General features: G+C 38.7%; 1 protein-coding gene across 4 annotated transcripts in view; it reads right to left on the bottom strand.

The window, feature by feature from the left end:
• Positions 1-26,222, bottom strand: part of Opcml (opioid binding protein/cell adhesion molecule like) — a 513,817-nt gene that overhangs the window by 199,540 nt on the left and 288,055 nt on the right. For all 4 annotated transcript variants that reach the window (XM_076843550.2, XM_076843552.2, XM_076843551.2 and 1 more), the window contains exon 2: positions 24,389-24,621. In XM_076843550.2, the coding sequence (XP_076699665.1) occupies positions 24,389-24,621 (233 nt within the window). The remainder of the gene's footprint in view (positions 1-24,388; positions 24,622-26,222) is intronic.

The following is a 26,222-nucleotide window of genomic DNA, read 5'->3' as shown; positions in this document are numbered from 1 at the left end:
TCTTTACTGTGAAAGAAATGTTTGTTGAACATTATCTCATTGGCATGATTGCCAGAGACTATTTCTAATTTAGAGTTGAGGAAATTGAGGCTCAAAGAAATTGAGATGCCTAAGGGTACACAATAAGCAAAAGAACTAGATATCAAACCCTGATTTCCAACTCCAAATCCTTCACTTGGTCCACTGAAGGAAGATACTTTCCCCATGTCGATTAAAACTGATTAATGCTTTCAAACAGGATCCACAGAAGACAAAGACATAATAGCCTGCAAACCCAAACATGCTACCTTGGCCAGAGAGAGAGCTGTCTTCCTGGCACCCTAGTATTCCTTCGAGGACCATGAAATCCGAAAAGCATGTTCATTGTCTCCTTGAGGCTTCCTCTCCATTGGGGTCCTGTATGGTCACTGAATTCCAGGAATGGCTAGCCAAGGCCAACAAAGAGGATGGCGCCAGCCTCCTGCCGCTGCGAAAACATCAATTTTCTAGCAAAGCTGTGTTTTTCCTCAGAGCAATTGGTTAGTTCCTCTCTCTCTGCTATTTCACCCCTTCCTTTTAATCTTTTTTTATTTTTATTTTTCATCTCAAGTCCTTCCCTTTTTTTGTGCATTTCGCTTTTTCAGTGGCCTTTTTATAGATTTCCACGCTTCTCTCTCCTCTTTTCATGTTTGGCTCTTTTGTAATAGGCCTTCTTTCTTCGCTTGTCTTTGTTGTTTGACTCCTCTTTTGAGGATGCCTTTCCCCTCTGTTCATTGTTACTCTCCCTGAGATTTTTCTGTTGTCACTGGATGGACTTGAATTTTGATCTTTACTGCTGGACTTGAAGCTATGTTATCTTTCTATGGTTTCTTTGTGAGTTTTTTTTCCCCCTCATCGTTTTTCTTGGTGTAAAAAATCACATATTGTTTAGCAATCTATGGAATTCAGTTGGCAGCTTGTGTTTGGCCTAAACATTTGTTCTGTGTTTGATAATCAATTATTTTAATTGCAACTGTCAGGGCTTAGAGATGGGAGGAGACAATGACGGGTCTCTTTTCTAGTAATTGAAAACCAGTTCCGTTCTTGTAGTTTCTACAGATTCCATAGAGGGGAAACTGATTCCATGACTCCTAAACATAATAGCTCAATGGACAAATTCCAAAACTGTGATGCTTTCATTCACATGTTTCCATGACAACCTTAATATTTACTTCATAAAATCTTAGGGAGTGGTTTAGGTTTTTGTTTGTCTGTGTGTAATCGAACACCAAAATTGCATGCTGAAAAAGAGGCAGATGTTAAATGTGCAATAAGATGAACTTCTACATGGGTATTCACTCACCTAACAACCACATGGATTAAGATATAAAAACATTCCATCATTCTAGAAGCTTCCATTTTGTCCTTTGCTATTTAATATTTTCCCAAGAGATTACCCCAATTCTGACCCTCTTGAATTTCATATAAACAGAATCATATAAAAAGCACTGTGTCTTCTTTCACTCAACTTAATACATTTGCTATTATTCTATGTTATTATGTTATTATGTGTTTGATAACTGGTGTTCTTTGTCACTGTTTTTCATTATATATGTCCCTTAATTTATTTATTCCTATTCTTTTATGATGGACTTTGGCTGGTTTCCAGTTTGGGACTATTTTAAATAAAGCTACCATAAACATTTTTATTTATATCTTCTGATAAATATACATATACTATTTTTTCTTGAGAAAATACATAGAAGTTAAATTTGGAGATGTGAAACAGGTGTAGATTTAAATTTAATAGAAATAACCCAAGAGTTTTCTAAGATAGTTGAGCCAATTCCCAGCAGCAATGTTTGAATATTTCAGTTGATACATTATCACCAAAACAGTATTGTCAGTCTTTTTAAATTTGAGCCATCTGGTAGGTAAGAAAGAAGGTTAGAATTTTAAAGCTAACTATATTAAATATGCCAATATTCCAGACTATTGTGTATCACACTTATCTTAAGTGGGTCCTTATACTCATCTGGCTTCCCTGACTCCTGAACCTTTGACTGCTTGTTTAATGTCCTCCGCCACTGAAACTGGACAGTTCTGTGCTTGACCTTGTGATTCCATCATCTGAAGTGATCAGCAGAGCCCTCAGATGAAATCGTCCTCTGCTATGTCCAAGCTCAGATGAAATGCAATACTTTAGGGCATGTAATCTGGCTTCAATAATGGTGGCAGCATGGGCCATGTACTGTCCCTGTTAAGTGTAAAGCAGTCACAACCTATGCAGAAAACTTACACCAAAGGAAGACATGGGATGCAATGAGGAAACAAGGTCAACAAATTTTCTCTCCATCCTTCCTGACAATGGATGGTTTCAAGACACACTCTTTCTTTACAGCATGTTTGTAGACTTCCTGCATGGCTGAGCAGGAATGCTTTCCAAGTTGCCTGCTGAGTCTCCCCGTGGTTCGCTGTTGCTCTGCAGCATTGGGAAGAGATCATTGTGTGTTGCTTCTCATCCTCTTCCTCTTTCTCTCTCCCCCGACTTTCTCTGCCCTGGGATTTTTCTCCCAATTTAACATCAGCATTAATTATTCCTTCAGGATCTATTTTTTAGAACGAAGATACTTTGTTAAAACATTTCTTAAGATCTTAAATAGATTTGGTCAATATTACCAATCTATCCATCAAGATAGTATTGTCAGTCTTTTTAAATTTTAGACATGTGTTAGGTAAGAGAGGAGGTTAGCACTTCTAGAGAAGAACCAGTATGTTAACTTCATTACCAGGACTGAGAGAGTGAGAAAAACAACTTACCTGAGAGTTTAAGTGACCATGTTCTAGTCTGACTTTTATACTTGTGAATTGCAATGCATTACTCTGTGGCTCATACTCAGGTTCATTTTCTTGTTAAAGCTCTCAAGGATATAGTAGAAATGTCAGCAATACCTTATTAAGGGAAGAGTAATAACAAGTGTGCTATCATATGGAATTTCTTATCCAGTGTTTACCAGTCATATTGGTTTTTCTTGACCTTTATTTAAAGAAAAGCATGTTCTAAAATTAAGATACTATTTTCATCAATGATATTCTATTATACCATTATCAGTAAGATTTTTTATAGGTGACATATTAAATGGTCTTGATGCCCAGTGAATAAATAATAAAATGACAAACTAATTGCGCTGCTTCACTCAGATGGGAGCCTAGTTCTCTTTGTTTTAGGCTATTTTTACTGTTGTTTTCATATTCTTTTCTTCCAAGCCATCTTCTGTATAGCTGTGATTGCAACCCTTGCCGGTGCTGTTAGCATTCATCTGTTCTGTCATTATTTATTCATCAAGTGTCTAATAAACACTAGGTGCTAGGTTTGGTCCCAGGAACAACACAAGGAACATAAACAGCTCAGCCTCTATATTTATGAAAGTTGAGTCCAGTACAGAGAAACATTTGTCCAAAAATTAGGAAAATATAGGCAATAATAGAACAAGTGCTTTGAAAAATAATGAGGGAAGCCTATCAGAATCGGCTTTTGAAAAATATTAATAGTTAACTAGATGAATGGAGTTGGAAAAACATTTAAGGGAAACAACAACATATAGACATTGAAGAAGGAGAAGACTTAAGAATCATTATGCTCTGAAAAAGGACTACTTGGGCTGATAGGAGTGCAAAATATGTAGGGACTGTTTCCTTTGTATCAGCCAGATAGGCAGCTGTGAGTCACAGCTCTGATGGGTGAAGGCCATCATAAGGGAGATCATAGTCTTACTAGAAGCAATAAGTTCTAGACAAAGTTCTTTCTGTATGTATGGAGGGGGTGCACATGCAACATGGTTAGATTGTTAGACTTTTTAAGGATACCAATCTGTTTTCAGGGGTAATTGGAGGTTGCTAAGATGTGAAATCATTAACAGGGGATGAGGCAAAGAAAAGGTACGGAGTTATTGTTTAATGGGTATAGAGGTTGAGATGATGGGAAAGTTCTAGGGATGAATAGTGGGGATGGTTGCCCAATACAGTGAATATACTTAATGACATGAAATTGTACACTTAGAAATAGTTAAATTAGCAAACTGTGTTGTATATGTTTCACTAAAAATAAAAACCTTTAAATAGGTTTTGCAATAATTCACATGAGTGACAATTGTTTCCTATACCAGACTATTGAGTAGTAAGGTTAGAAAGATATGGATAGATTTGGGAAATATTTTTCAAGAATACTATTTAGTATGACAGCAATAGACAAATTATTCATTAAAACCTTAATCTTGCTAGTTACATGAAGGTAATCTTGGTGGCACATGAAGGTAATCCCAGTGGCTTAGAATGGTGTGGCAGAAGGATCTCAAGTTCAAAGCCAGCCTCAGCAACCTAGCAAGGATCTAGCAACTTAGTGAGAACTTTTATCAAAAATAATAATATAATAATAATTTTTATCATTATATATATAAATATAAATATATAACTGGGGATGTGGCTCAGTGGTTATTTGCCCCTGGGTTCAATCCTTATTCCCTTAGTCTTTTCTTCTCGTTTTTATAGCTGGACTATGTTCCAGACTGTTGGGGACTTAAATCAAAGGAATGTAGTGGCCTGCTCCTTGGGTTAGAAACCTGGCCCATAATAAAACAAAGAAGCAAACAAAATCTCTTCCCTCCAAAAAAATCACTACCTTTTTTCTTCAGGCTTTATCTACTTTCAGTAGGCCTGCTTGATGTCTATGACCAAAGTTGATATTGTCACCATGTCATCATGTTTTGAAGATGGCAGAGCATCCTTGAACACTCATTTATGAATGACCCCTTGGAGCCTGTCTGACCCTTTGTTCTCTGCACCTATGGTTCCATCATATGAACAAGCAGTAGAGCTTAATTGCATTAAGCCGCTAAGATCTTGAGCTGTCAAATATTTCATTTACTTTACATGGTATCTGTTATGGAGTGAATTGTGTTGCCCAAAATTCATATATGGAAGCCCTAACCCCTAATGTGATGGTATTTAGAGATGGAGCCTTAGAGGAGGTAATGAAGGTCAAATGAGGTCATAGCATAAGTTCCCTAATTTTATAGGAATGGTGTTTTTCCATGAAGAGGAAGGAACCCCACGGATCTCTGATTCTGCATGAACAGAGAAAAGGCCATGTGAAGACAAAGAAAGTAGGCATTGATGACAGGGCCAGGGAACATGCTTTCACCAGAAACTGCCAGGATCTTCATCATGGACTACTAGCCTCCAGACCGTGAGAAAATTAATGCTGTTTAAGCCACTCATCCTGTGGCGTTCTGTTATGGCAGGCTGAGAAGACTGTGATTTGCTAAAGGGACTAAAAGGAATGTTGATGTCCAGGAAAATGCTCATGCTTCTGACTCATATTCCTAGATACACTGAGGTTCTAATCACTGGGAAAGGAACACTGGGTATAGTCCAGATTTGAGCTCAGTTCTGGAAGTGTTGACTTGAGGTGTCCCTAAGACACTCAAGAGAAATTATCAAATCAGCCTCTGGAAAGCAAATAGACACAGACAGGTCATAGTGTATTTGACTTGTTTTTCAGTTGAAGAAATTTTCTTAATTGTTTCATGAATATATGATTTTTCCCCTCTCAAGAATGAAAATCTCCTTGGAGTTTTCTTCATACACCCCACAGTTTCTAACAATATAAACTAAATAGCTAATTTAATTGATTTCTTAAGAAGTGTCTGGGTATCCAGTTGGAATAGAACTGCCCAGAGTTATCTTAGGATGTTTAGGGTAAAGCTACACTAATAGTTCAGTCATTCATCTGCAACAGCATTTCTGAACATAAAAGTGTTTTTTACTTTTAGTGAAAAAGAAAACTCAATAATTGTGATTACCTTCTCCTTTGCCAATGTCCTTGCTTCCCATTAAAAATATAAAAGTAAGGGCGAACATTACAGTGGGATTCAATTTAATTCTATTAAGCAAACATTATTGCAAGCTATCATCCATATGGCACACTTCAGGGGCTTGGGTGGACACAACCAATCTGTCCTCCAAGTGCTTAACATACAGTGTGAGAAGGTTTAGAAAAAATCCTATGAAGGAAGATGATGGTTCTTTAGGTTACCCTTGGTATGTAGTAAAGAGCCTAATGCAGGGATGATTATCAATGAATTCTCAAGGAATATATTTTCATATAGTACTTATTTTTTGGTTTTTGGTACCAGGGATTGAACCCAGGGGTGCTTAGCCACTGAGCCACATCCCCAGTATTATTTTTTTTTTTTTGCTTTGAGACAGTGTCTCACTAGGTTGCTTATAGTCTTGTTAAGTTGCTGAGGCTGGCCTCAAACTTGTGATCCTTCTTCCTCAGACTCACAAGTCACGGGGATTACAGATATGTGCCACCACACATAATAGATATTAATAAACATTTGGTGAATAAACTAATGAGATAATGGGTAAACTGTGATATTAATCTTCATATCATATATAATTATATATTTATAAATGCAATGTTTATTATCTTTCCACTTACTGAAAAATAATGTACAAGAAAATGTCTACTTTCAAGAATAAAAATCTAGAACTTCAGACCAGGAATGAATTTCAGAGACCACTACACCTTCATCTTATACAGTATGAAATAGATATTGAAAAGTTATTCTTTGTTCTAAGTTAACACAAGCAATGAATATTGGAGTCATTTTCTAGATATTTTGACTTACAACACATCTCCTAACTGTGTGATTATTTTCTACAAAGGGAGCTCTGGACCCTTGCATTTAGAGGATGCTGGCAAAATGATGCCACTTCAGGACACTGCATTGCTGGAAAGAGTACCTTTTCAACATAGAAGGAAAGAGAAGCCTAGCTGCTGGTCTGAGACCCTTTTTAGCAAGGAGATGTGCTGAATTTACTAAAAGAGAGCTGAGGCACCTAGGAAACTGATTCACTGAGGAGAAAGCTCCAGTAGCTTGCCAGAGGGCATGCTATCAAAACTGAGAAAGAGCATCCCAACTTTTCACCTAACTATGTGCAAGGTGACACTCAGGGAGATGTGAGAGCCAGCGAGGCAGAAGCCCAGCTGGATGACTTTCTAACTTGGAGCTATCCCTCTGACACCTGGGCCCATCACTCATTACCATAAATCATGCTCAGGCATTCCACTCTGGAAAAGCAATCATTACAGCCCTTCTACCTAGTTGTGTTGTATGGAACTTGAAAGTTGTTCCTGAATCCAAACAGATTATTTTCACTACTAAGAGTAGAACTTTGCATAATCATCATGTTTACAGGCCAACTAAATGTAAATATATGCAAATGCTTTGGCAAAGTAGGCTGGCCCTCAGGCCTTCCAAAAAGGCCTTCCTTGCTGTAAAAGTTGAGCATTGCCCATTTAGAGGGAGAAGGATAAAGAAACTGGTGGGAGAAGAGAGGGGAACAGGTAACTGTCGAAAGTGATAAAGTAGGGAAGAACAGGTAAACAGAATCCTTGTGTAAATAAGCAAGACATGAATAAAAAGCAAAGCCCTTCCAACCTGGCTCATTTCTTTTTATCCAGAAATGGAGCCTGGGGACCATTTACTCACATGAGACAGAAAATCACTGCAAGGCAATAGTTTTTGAGAGAAATGGGAGCATGTTCCACATTACATAATATCCAGATATTGGTTCCCCTTCCTAAAGTTAGAGAAGTCTATAAAACCCCTCTTGCTACAGCCACAATAAGGACTTGATAGTTGATGTTTCTGCTAAACCTTAAAAGAATCTGCCAGTGTACCCACAGACCTCTGTAGCAGAACGTGGAGAGGACGCAAACAGGATGGATATCCTAAAACCTGAGCACTGAAAAACCCCATGATTAGCACATCATCTCTAGCAAAATGCGATGTGTGGGTGGGATTGTAAATGCTGGTGGCTGGCTTGCTGGATGGAAGAAAGAATTGGGAGTACTGTGATTAGCACAAGAGTATGTCTTTACCACTCCTGAATCAAGAATTATGTTAAATGAAATAAGCCAGACATGGAAAGACAAAAACTGTATGATCTCACTCATGTGTAGAATTGTAAAAAGTAGATCTCTCATACATGTTGAGAGTAGAATAATGGTTGCCAGGGTCTTAGGAAGGGAGGAGTGAATGGAGAGAGACTGACCAATGGTACAATGTTATGGGTAGAAATAAGTTCTGCTGTGTTACTGCATTGGAGGGTGACAATAGTTATCAATAATGTATTATATAATGTATCATATATTTCAAAACAGCTAGAAGGGGTTTTTGAATAATTTTCCCTTAAAGCAAAGGTGGTGAGTATATGGGATGATGAATTACTAATCACCTTGATTTGATCATTACACACATATTGAAGCATTACTGTACACCAAAAATATGTACAATAATTATGTGTCAATTAAAAGAAAACAAAAAATAGAATTGGCTCACAGTTTAGTAAGAAAGGATTCTAAGGTAACACCAGCAATACTTTACAGTAGCATTTATATAATAGGTTATTCTACATTATTTTTGCAGGTATATATGTGCCTAAATCAATTTGTTTCCATTTTTAAACAATGTTTCATCCCATTTATAACTGAACATGTATTGAATACATGCCAGGCCCATTCAATAAGCATTTTTGTGCATCTAATACATGTTAATCCTAGGAATACATTGGAGGTAAACCATTCTTTTTCAGGGGGAGAGGTATCGGGGATTGAACTCTGGAGCACTCAACCACTGAGCCACATCCCCAACCTTATTTTGTATTTTATTTAGAGACAGGTTCTCACTGAGTTGCTAAGTGCCTCGATAAATTGCTGAGGTTGGCTTTGAACTCCTGATCCTCTTACCTCCTCCTTCTCCCTCCTCCTCCTCCCTAGCCGCTGGGATTACAGGTGTGTGCCACCATGCCCAGTGGGGTAAACATTTTGGTCTACATGGAGGTAATGACTTTGTCACTATCTTTGTGGAGTTTGTATGTTGGAGAAATCACACAAGTATCACTGAGGTTACAGTATGGTATGACAGAGTCATTGCTAGGATTTTGGAACTTTGAAGGCCTGAGCTCAAAGAGCATATTCAGATATTGATAAAAGCAGGACCCTGCACTAGGCAGCCAGAAGTGGGTCACTGAGATACCATGAAGGTCAGAGAGAGGGAATGATCTGGGATCCTCACTTTTCAGTCAATAAAACAAACACCTGAAATACACCTGAAATAATCAACTTATAAAGTGTTATTTTGGCCCACGGTTTTAGAGGTCCAGTTGTGACCCAGTGACCTTGTTGTTCTTGGCCTGTGTCTAAACAACACACTGTAGAGGAAGCATGTAGCAGACCAAAGCTGCCCACCTCATGACCAGAAAGTAGGAGTAAAATGAGAAGAATGGGATTCCTCAATCCCCTGTGAGGACATACCCCAGTAATCCAAAACCTTACACTAGGTCCCACCTTTTAAAATTTCCACCACCTCCCCAGAGCACCTAGCTGGGCATTAAGCCATTGTCCCATGGCCGTTTGGAAGATAACCAAGGTCCCAACTATAACATGGCCACCATGACCTTAGGCCCCCCATGACCATCTGGGTACATTGGTGAAGACCAGGAACAGGATGACATCTGAATGGCACATTGATCCTCTGTTCTGAATCTTATTATGGGAAAACAAGCCGTTCATTGGCCCCTTCACTGAGCAGCCACCTTGTCAGCTCCACATCCACCAATTCACAGTCAGCAGGAATCACCCAGATAGAAACGGGTGGAGCGGCAGGGTGGGCCTTTGTCTCAGAGACGCCTAGGACTGCCTGACTCAGGGAACTTCGCCCTGTAGGATGGTGAAGCACCTTTGGACTTGACAAATTATAAACTCCCAAATGTGTATTCGTTGGGGACATATTAGCCAAAGCAGGAGTCGAAGCCAATGCAGCTGAAATGGACAGAACCAGAGTTCTGATGCTCACCAGGGCCCACTCCCATCCCATCAGAGGACCTTCTCCCTCAGAACCTTCTCCCTTCCCACAGCGTCCACAGCTACCTCTTCCGGCAGCATCTCACTGCAGGGCTTTTGGGTGTGAGGTGCTTCTACCTCCTGCCTGGCACTTTTTCAAAGTGAGTTTCCTTTGAAAGTTGCCTGCGCTCCTGCTGATTGCCCCCTGGTCTTTCTCAGAGCTATCCTTGGGCGTCTTTTTAATGGTCTGACCTTAATTGCATTTTCCTGTATGTGCTGTGGCAGTCAGCATGCAGTTTAATAAAACATTTTCAAGCTGTTGGGGCCATTCTTCCCTCCCTACCTACATCTTATGCAGTAGAAGATTTTAAGCCTTATTTTTAAGGTGATTGATTTGGTGTGTTTTCCACTTTCTTTCCTGCTGTGGGGACATTTTGCCTCTATGTGTGATAATTTTTTTTTAAAGGGACTTTGATTTTCTTGTCCCCTCACTTTCTACCCTGCTGTTGCAGAACCAAGGACTGGGAAGCTTTATTCCTCAAGTAACTATTTTGCCTTCTCTGATTCTGTTAATAGTTGTTGGTGCTTTGGATTAGCCATGGTCAGAGCTCAGGGCTTGTCATTCAACACTCACATGGATGGGGTGTTTAAAGTGGGCACTTGGGGATGTGTGTGCTGTGGCCAGAGCTTTTTTCTTTTTTTCCTTTTAAAACCGAGAAAGAGGTTTGAATCTTATTTTATTTTTGATGTAATGTCAGATAAAGGGAATTAATTCCAAATAAAGAGATTCCATTTATGATGTAGTAGTGGACCCTAAAACATGTGCTAATGCAAAGGTCTCTACTTTTCTTTTTCATAACATAAGGTCATATTGATGCTAAGATGGAAGGGTGGTTCCTAAGGAAAATAAAACCTCTGTAGAAAGCTTTGATAAAGACTGTTTTTTCTTTGGCTCAAAGATGTCTTCTTTGTCTCTTGATGGGGGAATAGTTTCTCTTCCTTCATCCAGGGAGGTGACCATGGAACAGCAGGCCATGTGCTAACTACCCCTGTCTTTTCTTTCCCATTCTGTTAACCATTCTCCCCCTTTCTTGGCCCTATTCATTTTCAGTCTCATCCTCCATTTGTAGCTCTGCGGCTTTCTGCAAGCATCTTGAAGATCTTCTTCCATCTCATTACTCTCCTCCTTCCTTGCTATATCTTCCAACCCCAGCCCTCCCTGCTCTGCATCCTTGGGCTCTTTACACTCTATCAACAGTAGAATCCAGCATCAAACTCTCCCGCACATCTCTATTGAACAAATTCAGTGTTAACTTTTTGGAAAGCTATGTGCCAAGGACTGTGGATGTTTTGCTAATAATAAATTGAGTACAAAATCTCTATCCTGGGTAAAAAAAAAAAAAAAAAAATGAACATTAACTATTAACTTTGTCACTGAAGACCAGACATCATTTTGTCCTCAAACAATTTGTCCTTTGGAGATGATACACATTCCACACTGAGATCAGACCCCAGGCCACAGAGGGGTTTTCAGACAAAACTTAGTTCCATTTAAATTTACCCTTTGACATTTCTGGAACACAGAGGATCTCTTCTACCAGCCTATAAATTTATTTACAATCTGTTCTCCCCTCTTAAAATATTCTAATAACTAAAAAGAGCCAGTAACAATTACATAGTTCATGATCTTCTGTATAAAGCTTATTCTTTCCCAGTACTAACCACAATTTAGGTGGAATCTTGAATGCTGTATATCTGTAGCTTTATTAATCACCATTCATACATCAAGCCAAAGGAATTCCCCTCTGCTTTCAACTAACAAAAATCCCATAATAAAACTCCAACTCTCAGAGGATGCATGGCTCACTTGCCAGGTGACTGTAGATCACCCAAGTTGCTGTTCTGTTGTCTTTGAAAGGGAAGAATCTATCTGAACAGAAATTAAGAAGGAATTAAGACTTTAAAAAGGGAAAGAAAAGTGAGAAAAAAAGAAGAATTGGGAGAGGATAAAACCTGTATTTCAACAATATCTTCTTCTAAAGCTGTTTATGATAAAAAGAAGATTAGGTAGCTTGAATCCCAGCAATATTACATTGAATCCTAGACACCTTCTCTCCGATACATTCTGGCCTGAGAACATCAACCCCATCATGACAAAATAGCCTTTGGGAAAAGGAATCCTCCTGGCAGCATGCCATCCAGCTCTTACAAACTGTTAACCGTGGTAATGAACCAATCCAAAGACATATTAATAATGACATGAAGAGACACATTTATTGTTGATTGTTGAGATGGTGGCAGATTTATTGCCAGCTTGCCAGGAGGGAGGGCTTGGCCCAGCAATGGTGCAATTAAAAACAAATTGAATACAGGAACAAAGAATCAATAATCCAACAGGGCAACTTTTAGTTTGCAAAATACAAATATAAATTAATTGACCTGAACACAGTTGCTAACTGGTCATTAATGTCTGCTCGCTGGCCAATCAGAGCACATAATCCATCCCCTTAAGTTGATTGCAACAGCCTGGGTTCCCGCACTTCCAACTCACCTGCCAAGGCTCCATTGGGAGCACCTAGTTTGAGGTGATTTCCAACACCACTGAAGGAACTCTTCCCCAGAAGGTCTAAATTATAGTCTCATTTTACAGGTTTCACTAAGAACTTCTTTATTCAACAGATATATTTTTGATGCCTAGAGTGTACAGCAATCTATCCTAAGCACAGGGAAGCAAAGGGAATAAATCCAAGCTGTATGTTACTTTTTGTGGTATGGTCTCCATTTATCTCCACTATTTCTCCCAGTAAAGTCTGCCTTTGAGATGCTTTTTATCTCCTAAGAATGGTTGACATTTTTTTTCTTGATTTTTGTAGAAAATGTTAATAAACATATATTTATGGCATATTGGTATTATTGTTCTAGATTTGCAAAATGTAATGTAAACATCTTAAAGAGCTATTTTTGTGGCCATGCTAATTCAGATTGCTGTCCCTGAGTTGTGCCTTATGAAAAACTATGGAGCCATCTCTGGTTTTTGCCTTCAAGAAAATTGTAATCTGGTGGGAAAAGAAAGTTAGACCGAGCAATAACTGAAATTTTCAAAAAAGAAAAAGAAGTAGCAGCAGCAGCAATAGTGGTGGTGGATGTGGCGAGGAAGCTGCTGCTGCTAAAGGTATTAGAAAGCAGTAACGATGTAAAACAGCAAGTGGAATTTCAAAGAAACTTAGCAGCTTGAATGATTTAGCAGCTCTGTAACTGTGTTGTGTAATGCAATAGCCACTAGCCACGTGTGACTATTTCAAGTTAATTAAACTTAAATAAAACTGATAATTCAGTCCCTCATTTGTGCTAGCTATAATTCAATCTCAGAAAAGCCACAAATATAGAGTATATTCATCATGACAGAAAACTCTATTGGGCAGTGCTGCCTTAGGTAGGATTGGAAATCCAGAGAAAAGAAGAATATTCAAGACAGATGAATTGTGTAAGAAATGGAAAATAATCCAGGACATTGGATATGAGGGACTGTACAAGAATAAATGCAACTATGTGTTGTATGCAAAAATGGAGAAACACAAACCAAGACTGAAAGAGTAGGATTGGCCCTGGATTTTTCAGTGCCTGGAAAGATGATCTAAGAGGTTTTGACAATTTTATTATCAAAAGAGAGTCACTAAAAATTAATTGCATATTTTAGAATAGCTAGTCAAAAGGATTTTGAATGTTCCCAACACAAAGAAATGATAAATGTCAGAGGTGATGGATATGCCAATTACATTGATCTGATCATTACACATTGTTTACATATACTGAAATGTCACACTGCACCCCATAAATATGTACAATTACTGTGTCAATTAAAAATAAGAAATATGTTTTAAAAATCATGAGGAGACGAGACACGATCAGATGTATGCCTCAGTAATACTTTAGCAACATTGTTAAAATGAATTATAGGAGGGAGAGACTAAGGATTGGGTGTCAATTAGGTTGTGACAGTGAAAAGACAGTAGAGAATGAGATCCTGCACTTGATGATAGTGGTCGTGCGAACAGAAAGGAAGAGAATGATTTTATTGGACATGGCATCTGCTTTAACCGAGAAGCAAAAGAGAAAGAAGAATCAGAGCTTAAGCCTAGGTTTTACATGAGGATGGTGTTTCCATGAATTGGAACGTGATTTAAAACAGGAGAAACAGGTTGGAGTCAAGAAGACAAATTCAGTGTGGAACATGTTAAGATAACACTGTGATATACAGATTGAGGAGCTCAGGACAGAATTAGAAATAAGATATTAGAATTTGGGAAGAAATTAAGGACTAGGAATGTAGATCCAGAGCTGATATTAACTATAAGAAAAAATGTATAATTACTCAGATAAATAAAATGGAAGGAGAGTAAAAAATTTAAGGTGGACTGATTTTTTTTTTTTTTTTTTTGTATCAGAGATTGAACCCAGGTTGCTTAACCCCTAAGCAACATCCCTAAGTTCTTAGGGCCTCTCTAAGGTGGGTTGGTCTTGCACTTGTAATCCTTCTGCCTCAGCCTCCTGAGTCACAGGGATTAGAAGTATGTGCCACCACACTGCAAAGAAACTAGACAGAAGTTTATTATGCAGAGATAACCTGACAAGGAGTGCTTACCTATGTGTCACTCTGAATCTGTTCATTTAAAGGTATGGAATGCAAGCAAAAGGGCTGAGGGCAGGCTTTCATTGTAGACTGAGCTGGGATCAAGCCCTCTACTTATTACCTGGTGGCCTAGAACAATTTCCTTAGCCTTTCTGAGCCTCAGTTCCCTAATTCAAAAAATAAGGAAGATGACCAAGTGCAGTGGTGCATGCCCATAATCCACGCTGAATTAAAAGCTGAGGCAGTAGCATTACAAGTTTGAGGCCAGTCTCAGAAACTTAGCAAAACGATGTCTTAAGAAAAAAGAAAGGAAAAGAAAAGATAAAAAAAAAACTCAGCATCACACTACAATGATACATATATACCCATGTTGATTACAGCACAATTCATAATAGCCAAATCATGAAATCAGTCTAGGTGTTCACCAATGGATGAATGGATAAAGAAAATGTGGTATATACACAATGGAGGTTTTTTTAAATTTGGCCACAAGGAAAAGGAAATTATGTTATTTTCAGGAAAATAAATGGTATATAAGATCATTATGTTAAGTGAAATAAGTCAAAATCAGAATGTCAAGGTTGTTATGTTTTCTCTTATTTGTGGAAGCTAGAGAGGAAAAAGAAAAAGAAAGTTGTGTGTATAGGATCTCATGAAAATCAAAGGAAGATCAGTAAAATGAACAACAGGGATTAGTGGGTGAGAGGAGGGGAGAGTGTGTAATTGCTGGGGAGTAATTTTGTCCAAATTATATTGTGATATTGTGTGCATGTACAAATATGTAACGAGCACCCATTTTAAAAAGTGTTGGGGGGGACTGTGGTAAAGCGCTGCAGGGTTCCATCCTTGGCACAGAGAGAGAGAGAGAGAGGAGGAAGAAGAAGAAAAGAAGGAGGAGGATAAGAAGAAGAAGAAGGAGGAGGAGGAGGAGAAGGGGAAGAAGGGAGGGGAGGGGAGGGAAAGAGATGAGTGGAGAAAATTAGGGAAAAGAATCCCAACTTCTGGTGATTAACAGGAAAATATGATTGTGTCTTGGGAGTTAGCTCCTAGCATGAAGAAAGCCCTGAGTTTGATCCCCAGTATAGTAAAGCAAATAAACCCTGAAAATGGAATTGGGACAAGGGAAAAGGGAAAAAAATATAAGGGGGAGAAATGAATTACAGTAGAGGGGGTAGAGAGAGAAGAGGGGAGGGGGAGGGGGGATAGTAGAGGATAGGAAAGGCAGCAGAATACAACAGACACTAGTATGGCAATAGGTAAATCAATGGATGTGTAACTGATGTGATGCTGCAATCTGTATACGGGATAAAAATGGGAGTTCATATCCCACTTGAATCAAAGTGTGAAATATGATATATCAAGAACTATGTAATGTTTTGAACAACCAACAATAAAAATTAATAAAAAAACATAAAAAATTTTTAAAAAAGTAAAAAAAAATAAAAAAATAAAAGTAAATAAATCCTTGAATCCTTTTCCTATGATAATCTTACTTCACTTTCATTGCTCTTCAATTTCTCTACCTAGAGAGGAGAATTATTAGTGAAAGAATAGCCAAAGGGGTTTCAATATGCTTGTGAAGAACCAAAATAGGAACAAGAATTATGGACAGTTATTGTTATTAAGACATTATGTTTAAGCGTAAATGTCAAATTCCCCAAATATGTATTTACTTGCTACATGTAGGAAAACATTAATACTCTAGATTCCATTAGTCTTGATATTAAACTATGACCAACCAAACTTGTGAATGGTGAAGTATACTATGTGACTGTTATTATAGTCATATGTTACTATTGATGGTACAATGGTACATAACATATGTTATGATATGAGAGTCATGTTGAACTTTCATCTAAACATTAGAAGACTTTGTAGAACATTTACTAATTTACCTTTCTTCTAAGGTACAATTGCTCTTTTGCTCTCAGCAACAGGAACATGTGAAATCAGATTGCTGTATTTACCAGACCTACCCTGGCTTCTTAGGAAATAATATCAGATCACCATGTAAATTGAGGAGAACTGTAACAGGCATTTTAATTTTTCCTTCACCTCCACATCAGTGATGATTTTGAGAACAAGTTTTATTATGAGTCTTCTGTTTATTTAATTGTATTGCAAAGAATGCAAATGACAAGCCCAGGCCTTGACACTTCTCTTTTTGGCTTCTATATGTATCACCAAATCACTTGCAGCACCTTCTTGGATCAGGTTGAAGAGAATTTCTGCCTTTGCTCAAATCAAGCCCACACACTTTCCAAGCCAGGACTCTCAAACAGAAGGGCTCTCCTCTTGGCAGTTAGAACCAGTCATTGTCAGCCATGGCAAGGAATTTATCCCACACTAAATTTTGTTTTGGTGTTGTTCACCTTGGAAAATATCATCTCTTATTAGTCTTACAATCAATAGACTATAAATGTTACAAAATGAGCATGTCCCCCCATTTCTTTTGTAGCTGGAGGCTGAACCTACATGTTTAGTGGGAGATGGAATGAAATTCAAGCAACTACAGAAGAAATAGACAGGAGGCCTGTGAAAACCTGAGTATGTGTGTGTCTGTGTGTGTCTGTGTGTGCGCGCACACGCATGTGGGTTGTGGGCTTAGTGCCTAAGCAGAGCAGAACAGTCTCACATTTCTCCTTACAATAATGAGAGAATATGACTGATAAAAGGAGAAATCATCTATTTTTATAAATGTGTTTTGAACTATGTTGTCACCAACTATATAACACATCACGAAAGGTATCGCTACCCAGGAGATTTGGTGGCAGCAAACATCAATTCTGTGCTGGCTACAGGAGGTGTCAAATTTAGGTAACAGCTGAGTAATATGATGTGAGAACAGGGATAGATGGTTGTCCAGAGTACTAGACTGAGGGTCTCATTCAACCTGAAGGCAGGAGAACAGGGCAGGCATTGAGGGAGCCTGCAGGGGGATACCCTTCTTGTGAAGGAAGATTCAAGATATCTTTTCTTATAGGATGCAGAGGGTATTCTGAAGACAACAGGGCATTTTTGAGTCCTTCTATGTTGTAGTTGCTTCCTTAGTTACACTAACTCTTTGATAAAGGGTGGAGGGATGGATGGATGGATGGATGGATGGATGGATGGATGAATAAGTAGACAAACACACACACACACACACACACACACACACACACACACAATACACCCCTCGCCCTCCACCCTCCCACACACATAAGTAAAAACATTTGATGTAAGTTGTGGAGCTTACAAATTTAAGAGAGGAACTGGGAAGGACAGATGTCTTATTTTTTCAACTTCACTAACAAAAAAAGCCAAGAATGCTCAGTCACCTCTAACTAGCAGTATCAGCAAATCCTAGGAACCCTAGAGAAGACACAAATAGGAAAGAGATTAAGATCAACTTTCTCATTGCTCTGCCAGAGGGTAAAGGTAGAAGATATAAACGGGAGAAGATCCTGGTCACATAAAATTTCTAATATAATTTATGTTTAAAATAAATAAAATGGTATACCTAGAAAGGACTTCCATACCATAAATTCAACCCTTACATTTCAAAATCATGGAAATGAAACCTAGAGAAGTTCTTTAATTATTTTTCTTGCATAATGTTTTATTTGTACATATATATTGAATTTGTAGCTTAGAGACCCTTGTCAAAATAATTTTTTCCAAGTGGAAATACACACACATACACACAGGATTAAAGAATGCACATATGCACATAAATAAAACCAATTATATTAAATTCTTCATCCCAGGAAAAGTAGCCTAGCAAAGCAATGTCCTGAAGACACAGGCTTGAGATGCTCAAAGTTGAGCTCAGGCTGTGGAGTGAGTGTCCTCACGCCCCGACACGTTCTCTTCCACTCTTCCACCCTGCCTCTGTGAAGAACAAGTGTGATTATAATTTAAAATAGAGGCTGAATAAATTAAATTTATTTCAGGTTGACTGCTTGCTTTTCTTTAAGCTCATAATTACACATGTTAATTTAAATGACTCTCTAATATTTGGGAGAAGAAGTGGAAATAACTGAATAACTGGCAAAGAAAGGGAGGGAGGGAGGGAGGGAGAGAGAGAGAAAGAGAGATTTGTTACAAAAGAAAAGTTGAAAATAGCTAATTCCCTAAAGAAAAGCCCTGTGTTTCTGTCTCCCTCACCCTACTGTAAACACTGCAGGCTCCCAATGCCCCCACCCCAGAACTGTCTCCTTGATATCCCCTCTTCTCTGTAGCAATCTAGAACTTTTTTGTTTTGTTTTTCCTTACATAGGGGAACATTTGCCTGTCAATCTACTTAGCTCTGAATTAGTATGGTACAGGCAAAACATAATGCTTAGATATAGAGTAAAAACAACTGGCATTGAAAAGATGCTTGGCTACTTTCTAGCCAGTCTGATTCTTCCAAATCATTTTCAACTCTCTGCATCTCAATTTCTTGTCTTATGACCTGGTGACTTCCTGCTCTGTCTTCCAGGGCTTTTGTGAAAAATAATCCAAAGGGATAATGCATGTAAAGTGCCTTGTTGACTGTTATAGTTTGATAGCTTTTTTCCTAGTAACAAAAACTTAACTGGATAAGTGGAGTGAAGTGAATTTAAAGTACTTAGTAGTTCCATTACCTCTAGCTAAGTTTTCAATCTTTCTAAGCCTCAGTTTCTGTTTTGGAAAGATGTGAAGATGATGTATATTTTGTAGGCTAGATGTAAGGATGTAAGATGTAAGGTCAGATGTAAGCCTTATCTAAGATAAGGCTTATTATACTTAATGTGACTATGCAGAACTTGGCTGGAACTCAGGGAAATCTAGGTTTGGACTGGTTGGGAAATCAGACTTCTTAACGTATTAAACTAAACTTGACGTAACACCCAGTTTCCCCATGAACCGACTCTAAAGACCCAAAGTCTTCAATATATATGGAAAGTGCATAAGCTTGCTGTGGAGTCTTATATGTGAGAATTCATAATAATGCATCATTTTTAACCCTCTGAATAAAATTGGACTTCATAAAAGGTGTCCAGTCCATGAAAGAAAAAAGCTCACAGTAAATAGATTTCTAACCTAGCCAAGAGAGAAGATTGAGAATATCAACATTAGAGGAATAAAAACAGACTTGGCCTTCCTGTTGCATCCAGCCCTCCCTAACAAACACCAGCAACAGCAACACACCACGGGCAGGCATAGATCTCTGTGTAGTTTCAGAAGGCTGAAGAAGTAATGATGATTAGAATGACAATTAGATTCTGGATCCTCAAAGGAGCCAGGGTTTTCAGTACTTACACAGGATAAAGTGGAAACATTTAAAATGTGTATCCCTGGAGGGATGAGCTACTAGAAAATTAATTATCTTCTTCTTCCTTGCTCTCAGCTTCGATATACTATTTATGGTAGGTTTGGAGTCCCACCCTCATTGTTAATTCCCTTTGTTGAACTTTGTAGCTTTGTCCTTAATTTATGTTGGCACAATGCAATGTCAATAGCAGGAAAAAGAGAAAGAAAGAAAAGAATTCACAGAAAACCTGGGAAATTTTTATCAATCTGGAGCAGAAGTAACTGGACATGGTTGACTGAGGAGGGTGTTGGTGTGTGCTGGAGAGACACTAACCTTGGAGTCATATGGCTGTGGTTCAAGACCTTTCTCTTCTACTTACTCACTGGGGGCCCTAGAGGGTCTCCTAACCTCTGTGAGCTGTGGTTATCTAATTTTCAAATTGAGAGAACATTCAATACACTCCAACCTCCCAGGGCTTGTTATGAGGATCAAATGAGACAGAGATTGTGACTGTCTTTGTAAGTGCTAAATAAATGCATGGGTTTCATGTTATCCCTGCTATAAAAGACCTCCTTATGCATCACATTCAAGATCTCTTTCCCTCCAAGGAACTTTCCCCATTGCTGTCTACACCAAGTCATGGGGACAATGTCAGACTCACCCCCAACCCCTACCTACTTGCAGAGGTGTCATGATCACCATGCCAGTGTGCTATCACAGTGGCAGAAACAATCCATTCTTCTGCTGACCTTACAAACAAACATTTGCTGAGTGCCTATACTGCCTCACACAGCATGCTACATCCTGGGGATAGATATGATAAATTATGATTCTTGCTGTTCTCTAGAAATAGCTGATCTCAGAAACTTTACCTACTTTCAAACTAGTAAATTCATGTTGAATCTCAAATACCCCCTAAGTTAAACCTGTGCTCTTATTCCATAGTACCAATGTGATGTCTGTGTTTTCTTTATCCCTAAACCCAGTGAGCCAAAAGCTGTTCGGAGTGCACAGTATCCAACCTCCCCAGTTGCTACCAAGACCACCAACATTACCCCAAACTCAAAAATATGGGTGATATCATTTAATCCTTCTTCTTCAAAGGCATTGAGATTAATGTTCTCCATTTTCTTGGGAGAATATCTCTTCATCACTTCTCTATTTCTACAGGTGGACTCACAGTCCACTCTCATCACAGCATTTAGATGGTGGGAGCAACCTGTAGCCTCTCTTTGTTCCTCCAGCTCATTCCAGACAAATGCCAGGTGGATTTTCCTGCCCTGAATGACCTGATCACAGTGGCAGTTCCCTTATTCTGGGTTTCCTTAACACCTATGTATGCATTTAATCACATTACCACACATGCTCACATGGTGACTTGAAGTGATCCCTTCGGTGGCAAAATTACCTCAGGTGTCAGTGATCAGATTTTAATGAAGACAGCTTCTTGCAAGGAGATGGACTTAGAAATCAATTCATCAGATATGTGGCAAAGGCTGCTTTATACAGTAAAGGACAGGCACTGAGGTTAGCCACAGAGTATCTCTCAGTTCCTTACATAGAAGGAAAAAGAAAATAAAGTTGAGAGTCCTGTGGGAATCATCTCCTCATGCTAATGGCACCTAGTTGGCAGAAGTTGTGAGATATTTACATTCTCAAATGGACAGAAGATAAATAAATATTTTTTTTTAAAAAAAAGACAAGTTGCAGCTCAGAAATTTTTCAGTTTTTCTCATTGCAAAATCAATATCCATCAGCAGTTTGAAATTAAAGGCAAGATTAGGCCTCAGTTTTATACACACCTTATTGTATTCCAAAAGCTTTCTACTCAGTCAGATAAATCTTCTTTAAGAGGATTAGGAAACTTTCATTATCTTTATCTAACCTGAACTAACACTAAGTCTAAAAAATTAATCTATAGACTGGACAAAAGCTGATAGCTCCTGGGAGGAAGGAGAATGCTTGGGCTTCTTTCTCATTGAGCAGTGGGGTCTCTGCATCCATTTCAGTAATTCAACTGGTTTCTAAAGTGAGAACACATTGTCACATTGCTACCAAGACAGAAGGGAGCACAGTTCCCAATTTGCTTCGGTGTTGCCTCTTTGAAAAGAGAAAGACCTATCTGTCTAGTGTTCCAAGAGCAGAGCCTCCCCTTCCACCTCTATTCACCCCAATGTTTGCATTTGGGATTCATAGGCTGCCTCAAATAGCCAGAGTCAAGGAGGGCTGAATCTGAAATGTGAAGACTGTGATGAGATGACCTTTGGGCTAGAAGAAGCTGCTGCCCTGAATCTCCTCCATCCTCACACTGTTTCTGACCAGAGGCTGGGAGGCCTCCAGAGAGATAGCATAGGCTTCCTCATTCCTGTCCAAAGAACTGCTCAAAGTGCATTATAAAGAACATCATCTCCCAAAGCCCAGCATCACAAACTCTTCATGGCCTGTATTGACTTTGATGTGCTTACACAGTCTGTCTCAGTCCTTGGAAAGCAATAGCTTTGTTCTATTTGAGTCTGTTTCTGCACAGTGCCTGACAGTTATTTTTTTATTTCAGTGCCACATTTCCTGAATGTGAAGATGACTTTGTTGTCCAGGCCACAGAAGTGCCACTGACATGTCATTTCCAATGCTGAGAATCTCAGCTCCTCTGGAACCAAGCCCAGGTGGTAGGTGGAATAGCTAGAACTCCCCCATTTCCTACATTCTCAGAAACTTTCTGCAGACATTCCAGTTCATCTCTTACAGCTATCCCACCAAGTGCCTCCCCCATCCTTTGAGATGTATCAGATGTGACTGTTGTCTTTATCTCCAGATAGTAGGCAGTCTTGTAGCTCCCCAAAAGTGATCATTGCCCAGCTATTCCCCTGGATGGGACATGTATGGAGAATGGGCACAAGAAGCATCTAGAGGTATCTGTCATATGGCAGTGTCTGTATCTGAAAGCATGTGGGAGTGAGAGAAGGACTCATAGGATGGATGGACGCCATGCTTCAAGCAATATGGCTGTCCCAGGGACTGCTGGAGAACAGAAGTTGCAGCAAACGAATCCCTGGTCCAACACATCCATTACAAATGGCCCACAGAGGCAAACCTGTATGCTGTGCTAGCAAAGAGTTGCTCTGTTCAAAAAAAAAAATGGACATTCTGTATTGTGGAAGTGATTGAATGTGAATAGATACTAATACCTAATCAATCACTTACCATGAAATCAACTGAAATTAATAGCATATTAAAAAAAGCCAAGATGAAGAAATCTTTTAAGCAAAGATGTGGTACACTCTCATAATCTTAAAGAAAACAAAACTGTTGACTCATTGGCAAATGTGATATTATAAAAGGAAGTTGCTAAAAACTAAATTACAAAAGGAGATCTTAAGAGCTTAGAGTATGTCCCAAAGATGTCAACCAAGGATGCTCTGAGAAATGTCCATCTAAATCTCTCCTTTGGTGGAGAAGGGATGTCCCTCTAGATGATAGAATTTGTCTGCTTGGAACTTAATCCCTACCATGAGACAATATCTCAGAAAATGTTTTGCACAGTGATGGCAATTGGATCAGTCCAAAATAAGTTCATTTTGATTGCTGCCTTGCCTCCAAAGGGTTCTCAAATTCTCACAAATTCTACCTGAATGAATTTTTAATTCTTAATATTTAGTACCTAATATCTAAGATTATGATATTTCTTTAATTCTGTGTTTTTATGCTACAAAGAGTAACTTAAATTTAAAACTATTTTAAAAAGCAAACATGATACTGTGCATGATCTATACTAATTATTAATTAAAGAGAGAACGAGAATTCATCTATTCCACCCATGCTCCCTCTGGCAGAGGGGTGGGAGGGAAAGAGAGAAGGGGCAGAGGGTTAGCAAGGATGGTGGAATATGATAGACATCATTATCCAAAGTACATGTATGAAGACACAAATTGGTGTCAACATACTTTATATACAACCAGAGGTATAAAAAATTGTACTGTATATGTGTAATAAGAATTGTAATGCATTCCACTGTCATTTTTTAAAAAATCAATTAAAAAAAGAGAATGAGCTAAGCCATTCTACCCCTGTCCTATATCTTTTTAATTACATGTATTTGCTTCCAACATTGACATGGAGATATTTGACTAATGCCCCTCTTGGCTATAGGCTCCATTGTAGAAATGAAAGAGTGTAAACATAGCAACAATGCCAGGCAGGAACTTTTTGACCAGCATGAGAGTCCAACTCAGAATATGCACAACCAGCAGCTATGCAAAAATAAATTCACATGATTTCACATCAACATTAGCCTTTTATTATAAAACAATACTCAGAAAGGCAATAAAAAACTGTCTTGAGTGCTACTGCATTCATATATCATTGAATATATCATTCCCCATCTCTAGCATGCTAAGTTACTTAAGAGGTTTAACTGGTACAGGAAAAACAATCTACTTTTGAGAACAGAAGGACTAGAGACAAAATATTAAAAAAAAAAAAAAAAACTTTCAAAAGACATTCAGTTCTCAGTCTATGTATTCAACAAAGTAAACTTTTGTGCCTTTTAACATTACAGAACAAAGACTAAGATCCCTCTTCCCCTCCATCACTGAACAGAACGTCAGCCCTTGGTCCAGGTGTGACTTACCTTGCACTATGAGGTGGACCCGGGAAGTTTTGGGATGATTGTCTGTCTGAACAGAGCACGTATACGGACCTTCATCATACACATCCACGTTTTGGATCATGATGCTATATTGGGTCGGTGTGTTGACTAAGATGATCACACGAGGGTCTATGGACCACTTGTCATTGCCAGCATAGAGTATTGTGCTGCGGTTTAGCCAGGCCACCCGAGTGACCCGATCATCTATGGTACACCTGTGAGTGACATGGGGATAGGATGGGGAAAGAGAGAGGAAGAAAGGAGAAAGAGAGAGATGATAAGAAATTATATTATCAATATAGTAGTGTATCTCAAGAAGTAAATGAATCTACATAACAGTGCTACAAGGAAACAATCAATTATATATGAAAAGTCCTAAGTATAAGGTAAGAGAGGTTTGAATCATTCTGAAGAACTGATGATGCAAAATCATTTTTATTTGATGTAGGAACATATTATGTGAATATCTTCATTGTGAATTTGGTTTCCCTCTTATTTTCCCCTTGGGATTATATGAAAATTAGTTTATATTTATTGAGAACATTTACCATCTTGTGGGAGAAATGGCCCAGAGGCACAGGGGTGCAAAAGTGGATCAGTATTTCAAATAGGTCACAGATAATCCACAAAGCAAATACTTAACTTTTAGTTAATCAAAACTTGAACTTATTTACCTCCAGACCTCCCAGGTGTTGATAATCTCCTTGTACCCCTAAGCTGCCCAAAGCCTGTGAACTACAGTTTATTACAGGGATTGTAAAATTCACCTTGGAAAGCCAACATTTTCTGAAAAAGTCATCACTGCCTCAAGATTTTAGGGCAGGGAACACGGAAACTATCAACAGCACACCCCTTCCTTTATGTACTTTTCCCCCTGCCCAGTTGAGAATGAAAACAATGTTATTTTCAAAGTGGAGAGTCAACCTCACCTACTTGGCCCAGGCTATATATGCAAATGGAATTTGCTTGTTGATATGTATGACCTGCAGGGTATCAACCCTCATGCAGAAATAAATGTACCTGCAGATGGGGAAGAACATTTGCAGATGAACCATAGGAGTTTGAACATGAAAACAGAAACAGGAGAAAATGGACTTCTTTATAAAAGTGAGTATGCTCCGAAGGACCCTGGTGTGCTTACTTGCTACCCATGGCTGTGTATGGGCATATGCAATGACAAATAGCAGCAATAATGACCTAGCACAGAAAGGAACCTGGGAACTCCAGGGAAAAGGCCTTGACTCTCTATATCTGATCTATCACTCAACATGCAACAGAGATCCTTCAGATAAGGTTCAGAGATAGGAGAATACCAAAGAGCAGGCATTGACAAAGAGACCAACCTGACATTGCCTGAAGGACCCAGGGTCTTGGAGAACCAAAAAGACAACTTTTTTTTGAAGGGGTCAAGAAAGGTCCTCTCCCTCACTGGTAGAGATAAAAATAATGCTAGCCTCCAATTACCAATGTTTTCTTCATCCCAGCCCACCTGCCACTCTGCAGGTACCGGTGACTGTGAAGTAGGGATGGAGTGGTTTTCATAGGGGTGGTGCCTTCATACTGTGGTAAGGAAAAACCTTTCTTTACTAAATCCTTTTCCTATTTTTCCATACTATAAAAGCATAAAAACGAATAAAAAGAATGTTTAAACATGTGATCAACATAAAGTGAATAATATATGTGTATAATACAAAGATCACAAAAAATATCAAGCTAGTCTTTTCTTCCTCATCAACTTGCAGTGCTCTTAAGTTCTTGTTTCATGGGCATCTTCTCATAGACATCGATTCACATGTATAAAGCTTGTGTTGGCTTG

Source organism: Callospermophilus lateralis, chromosome 2, assembly GCF_048772815.1.
Source record: "Callospermophilus lateralis isolate mCalLat2 chromosome 2, mCalLat2.hap1, whole genome shotgun sequence".
Lineage (NCBI taxonomy): Eukaryota > Metazoa > Chordata > Mammalia > Rodentia > Sciuridae > Callospermophilus > Callospermophilus lateralis.
The sequence above is the reverse complement of the archived record's forward strand: the minus strand, read 5'-3'. Positions and strand labels throughout refer to the sequence as shown.